The sequence below is a fragment of the Varanus komodoensis genome, unplaced genomic scaffold (assembly GCF_004798865.1).
Source record: "Varanus komodoensis strain SLA01 unplaced genomic scaffold, ASM479886v1 scaffold11, whole genome shotgun sequence".
NCBI classification, from domain to species: Eukaryota; Metazoa; Chordata; class Lepidosauria; order Squamata; family Varanidae; genus Varanus; species Varanus komodoensis.
In genome coordinates, this window is record NW_025335317.1 from 23,358,542 (window position 1) to 23,364,541 (window position 6,000).

At 48.2% G+C, this 6,000-nt stretch overlaps 1 protein-coding gene across 1 annotated transcript in view; it reads right to left on the reverse strand.

Moving 5' to 3' along the window:
* The window catches only part of PRKG1 (protein kinase cGMP-dependent 1), a 743,395-nt gene extending 737,599 nt beyond the window's left edge, over positions 1-5,796 (reverse strand). The window contains exon 1 of the mRNA XM_044420579.1: positions 5,169-5,796. Coding sequence (XP_044276514.1) covers positions 5,169-5,434 — 266 coding nt within the window. The 5' untranslated portion in view covers positions 5,435-5,796. The remainder of the gene's footprint in view (positions 1-5,168) is intronic.
* Positions 5,797-6,000: the final 204 nt, after the last annotated feature.

Here is a 6,000-nt window from a genome sequence, read left to right on the forward strand (position 1 = left end):
ACTCCATCTCTGGGAGGCCCTCCCTCCACCCTTACTTACAGACAGCACGGTTCCAAAAATGGACACGGCCTGGTTCCAAAAATGGATGCCCATTTTTGAAGCAGGGGTGGGAAAACTGCCTGGGGGGGGGAGGGGAGAGGAGGGGCAAGGCAGCACCATTCCTCTACAAATCCAGGAGCTGCCTCAGCCTTTCCTCCTTGTTTGGAGGGTGAGGGGAGTGGTCCTGTTCTCCACTGGACACCTATAACCTTCCAAGTATGGACAGTCACGGACAACCGCATAGGACGCTGCCTTTCACTGATTAAGGGCACAATCCTATGCTTATTTTAAACAGAGAGTAGGCCTACAACTCCCAACATTTCCCTTCCAGAAATGCTGGCAACCATGGGACTTTTTCCTGTCTAAATATGCATATGATTGCACTCTGGTTGAACCACAGAGCAATCCTACATGGGAAGTCCTGTCTGTGTTAGCCCAATGGCTTACTCAGATGGGTCAGTCATCAAGTGATAAAAATGTCTGGTGGACTCAATGATATAGTCCGCATATATCTGTTCATTCTGCATTTTTCCTCCTTTGCCACCTGTCCCCTTGTTGTTCTCTTTATTTACTATCTCACCAAACAAAGGGAACACAAAAGTTTGCACAGTATTTTGTGAACTGGCCTAAAAAAGGCATTGCAGAGATATGAATATTGGCAACTTTGTTGTGGAATCTCTTCATTTTTGTTTCATAGCAGCAGTTTTTGTTTCATAGAAGCAGGATGGCTTAAGGAGTCCACCATCTCTGCAAATTGCTGCATCTCCTCCCACACCTTAAATGGCCAGCTGTCACATTGCCAAAATGTCAGATCAGCTCCTATTATTGGATTCAGACTCCTCCTCACAGTTTTCAAGCAATCTAGCCAATCTGTACTATGTGTTGCCAGAGGGTTTCCAAATTATTTAGCAATGCATTTGGGTTCTGGTGGGTGGGAAAGGAAGGGATACTATTTCAATAATTTGGCCACATTCTTTTAAAATGCTGTCAACTTTCCCTATCAGTTTCAGATCTTCAAGTTTTAGGTAGAGGCAAGACTCAGAGAAGCATATGCTATTTGGACACAAACTGAGATAATTCAACATAAAGTCTTTCATTACTATATATTTGTTGATTTACTACTACTACAATGTGAAACTGCATTTCACCTGCTATAAGTACTTCATAGATGTCACTTAAGTAAGTAAAGCTCAGCTCAACCAAAGTTGTACTTGAGTATTCTAGTATTTAGAAGAAGAATTAAAATATTCAAGTGATACATAGTTTCAATTACTCTAGTATGGACATGTGTGTCCCACCTCCCTGATCCTGAGATTTAAACTTCAGATTTTTAAATGGAAATTCAAGGCACCCTTCCCCACTGGGAGTGGACCTTTGTTCACTATACTTCAGGCTTTGCACCAGAATTCTACAGACATCTTTCTTCCCCAGTACTAAATGTTACTGTTTATCATATTCATTGTTATATTTTGATAAAGAAACCTGAACGGAAAAATCCTTTGTCTGATATTAAGCATGATTATCTGCTTTGGAGATAAGGATTGAATTGGACATACAGCCAAAGTCCTAGTTATACTTGCGCAGAAGCATCCGTTTTCAATGATGCTCACTCCCATTTCAGTATGTTTCAGCTTGCAGCTTTACAGAGCAATCCTATGCATCTCCTTGGAAGTCAGTTCCACTGAGTTCAAGATAAATGGACATAGGATAGGAGCCTCAGCATCTAATGTATATTTAGGGTGACAGCGGTGGTGGAGCATATACCACTATAATGGGTCATTAACAGAAAGTCATACCAATGGAGAGTGCAGAAACCCCTCTAACCAAAATTTTATATCTACACAACACAGAGAAGGAAGTGAAAAAAGCTGCCTGTAGCATTGTTAATAAAAGACATTCTGTTTCTTTAAATGTTCTAGTGCATCCCTCCCACCCTCAATTCCAACCATTACTATCTCCATATATTAAACTTGTCATAACTCCCTGCTACAGTGAGTCAGTGTGCTGAAAATAAACTTCATGGCTTGTATTTGAAAGCAGGAGTCCAAACACTGAGCAAGGGGGAAAAAGTTTACCCTCTGTCCTAGTGTAAACCACAAGAGGAGGAAGTCAGGACTTAATAGTTGCAATGAATGTTGGAAGGAAAAAAATGTGCTCTTGACATCTGATGGAACAGATAAATCCTGCTCTGTGAACTAACCCTTCATCCCACCCTGGTTTCCCAGTGTGGCATCCACTCCCTTGCAAAACCATTTCCAAAGGCGTTTTCCAGTGGGAATATCAGGCTCATGGAACCCCTAACTTAAAATCCTATATTTACAAGGCCAGTTTAATTTTAACACAGGACCTACAGTACTCTCTTTCAAGTGAATCTCTGGCCTTGAAAGCAGGACTTGCGAAATTCATAAACTAACCCCAGTCATTAAAGGAGGGGTGTGTGTTTAAGGGTGAGATGCAGTAAGGAGGTGAGCGCACCCATCTTTTAACAGGCTTCTAGTGAAAGACCTGGGTGCCTGAAAGATGCTGACAACCTGCCTGAATCCCAACCGGGCATCCCCAAACTCCAGGAGTTTTGATAAAAGGAAGATACCCTGACCAGAAATAAGCTAAGGAGCTGCACCAAACCCACACACACCCCTATGCAAGCCACAGCTGACACTGCGAGGAAGCCAATTTTTAATCACACCCTTCAGACTTTTTTTTCTTTTTTTGGTATGGGGTGTGTCTAACACAGTTTTAAAGAGACCACTGGATAATTTTGCTGCTCATATACTTTCTTTCTAAGAGGAACAACCCTTCACTGTTCCTCATTCAGCCAACCTCATCATCTTCTCTGCTCATCCCAGGTTGGCTCTCTTGCCCTTTAAGCAGCTGAAACATAGTATTTCTTTCAGCTCTGCTGATCTCCTTCTAGGCAGTTTCTCAAGTTTAGTGACATTAAATACTGAGGTTCCATGAGGATTGCCATATTCCATTATTCAACCAAATCCTTTCAGTAAGTTAAGAAGATGCCAGTAAATAGTATTTTAAATTCACTTTTGAAAGCAAGTATTTAGAAATACCGTAACACCGTCTTACACAAAGCATTTTCCCACACACAGGATGACTCTTAATTTGATTCTGGAACGCTCTTTTGTGCTTCATCTAAAAATGAAACACATGTGCTTATTCCTCTTCCCTTTCTCTCACACCAGGTAAAACTCATATAATTAATTAAAATGGTTTTTTAAATCATTGCTAATAATAGTTATTCTTATTGGGTAGTATCCAAACAATCTTGTGCTAATGAAAACTACGTTCCGAACTGTGTACCAGTGGAGAATCCAAATAAAGCTACATTTGTGGAACAGAAAGATGTAGTGGAATGTGTTACTGAGTTTGCAGAATGACGCCACTGGAGACTGCCCAATATTTATATTGTCCCATTCGTGTGCCCACAGTACCTTGTGACTAGGACAGGCTCCCACACCAAGGAACATGGGTAGCAGCCAATGAAGCAAGATCATATCATTGTCACCCAGAAAACTAGCAATGCTTCTCTCCTGAGCAGGCCAAAGTCTCTCACGACATCTCCTGGTACCCTCCGGAAGCAGGCTGAGAGTTCTCAGGAGTTGTCAGGAGGGAGACTTGTGTTTGGCAGCAGCCAGCTCCATCGGCCTGGTGCACTGGACGCTCCCCTGCCAGCCTGCATTGCCATGGGAACCTCAGATCAACGTTTGGTCAAGAGCAGCAGCACAAGGAGGGCCTCGCCACACCCACACATGCAAAGAGAGCCCCAAAGCAATCTAGGTGCTACTTTAAAGGAATAAAGGATAACATAGAGACATGGAGGGGGGAGATTTGTCACAAACACGCGCAACTCCTTAATTAATGTGGGGAATGTTCTTGTGAAAAAACCAAGCCTCCCCCCCAAAAAAGCCCTAGTGTCCCAAAACTTCTTTTTCCACACTCCCCAGTTTCAGCCACCTTCCATGTCCTGCGTGCACCTGGATCCTCTATTTCTCAGCTCGTGCTCCTCCAGGTAGGAGCGTTCAAACAAGGCAAAGAGGAGCAGCTGATGATGCGAAGGGGGGCGGGGGAGGAAGAGCGGCGTAGTTTAATGGGATATTCAATATCCTGCATTTGGAGCCGGGCACTTCCAGCGACTTAAAAGCACATAATGCGCTCTGCACTTCCTCTCGCTAATGTCCACAGGGGGGTTAATGCTGGGGCCGATCGATGGGGCTTCTCTGGTGTCCGCGACTTTTTTCTTCTTCGCAAAAAGCAGCAACAACCGCCGCCAGCCTGGAGAGGGAGGGATTGGGAGGGCCTGGCGGGATGCTTGCGGGAAGTGCACGGGGGGGCGGGGGGGACACAGCGGGAGGAAAAAGGAGGGATTTGGGTTTCTGAACGCCTCGCTCCTCCGGTTTTAGAATGTCTCTGCTCTTCCCCTCCCCATCCTCAAGCGCTCCCACTCTACGCCTCCCCCTTTCCCGCGCTGTGGGAGAACAGCACAGACTAAGGGCGAAGGAAGGAAGGGCAAACGCCGGCTTCGGGGGCCGCGACTGAGCATGCCTGACTGTCCAGGCATGCTCATCAAAAATAGAAAGGCAGCCAAACTGGTAATGGGGCGCAGGAGAGGCGCCTGCACCCCGGCCGGGCTTGCAAAGGCGGCTTCCAAGCAGCACGAGAACTCCTGCAGGAACTTTGCCGCTTGGCCCGGGGGCGCGCGGGGCCGTGGCAGGTCCAAGCCCGTGAGGGGAAGGGCAGGGGCGTTTGCGGCTGGTCTTTCTGTGGTGGACCTTCTCGCACGGCTCCCAGGCAGCATGTGATGGGCAGGGCGGCCGGCTCCGCTTCCCCTTCGCCCCATCCTCACCAGCCTTGGAAGTTTCCGCCCCTCGCCCCCCCGATCTCGGGGAGAAGCTGCAAGAAGGAGAATTGGAAGACGGCTCTGCGGGGACGAGCAGGGGGCATTGCCTATCCCAACTCCGCCCTCCACTTGGCTGCAGCCATCCAGCTTTAAGGAGACTTTGGGGCTGAAGGAGACAAGGGTGTGAGATGTGACACACGCACGCACTCACGCGCGCACATCCGCGCGGCCCCCTCCCCCTCCCCCTCAAGAGCCCTCCGCTCGCCCGAGTCGACCCTACCTTTCGGATTTGGTGAATTTGCGGAACGCCTGCCTGAGATCGTGGAAAGACCGATAGGTCTGGGGCTCGGCGGAGATGCCTTGCGCCCGGGTGGTGCGCGGTCCTATGTGGGTGGTGGGCGCGGGCAGCACCGACTGACACTTGTGCAGCTTCCTCTTCAGCTCCTGGATCTCTTCGTCCTTCTCCGACAGGCGCTTCTCCAGCTCCTTAATCCGCTCATCTTTCAGCAGCAAAAGCTTGGCGAAGTCGTCTTCCAGCTCGCTCATGTTTCCCAAAATCAAAAAAAAAATAAAAAAAATCCCAGCCCAAACCCTCTCCTCCTCTCTCTCTCTCTCTCTCTCGCTCGCTCTCTCTCTCTCTGCGCTGCAACTTTGATATCCCGTAAGGAGCAGAGGAGGAGCGGGAGCGGCGGCGGCAACGACCCAGCCGAGCACGGAGTGAATGGAGCCTCTAAGCAAGAGAGGAGGAAGAGAGCGAGAGAGAGGAAAGAGGGGGAAAAAGTCAGCCCCAAGTCCTGGGGAGAGATCTGCTGTCACTAATGGGTGGTGGTGAGCGGCTTGCTTCGATCCACTTACTGCTGAATGGGCTGTAAATGGAGGCAGCAGGATGAGAGGGGCTGAGATCACTGGAGGCGAAGGGATGTTGAGTGCTAATCTGAAAGCCTCTCTTGGGACCCGGTGATTATCTTTCATTGAGAAAGCAATTAGAGCTGCCCTCCCGCCGCCGCTGTGGCTCTCTGCCCTTGATACCTACCTACTGGATTCACTCGCGGGAGGAGGGGGAGGAGGAGGAGGAGGAGGAGGAAGAGGAGGCTGCTGGAAAGAGGCATTAT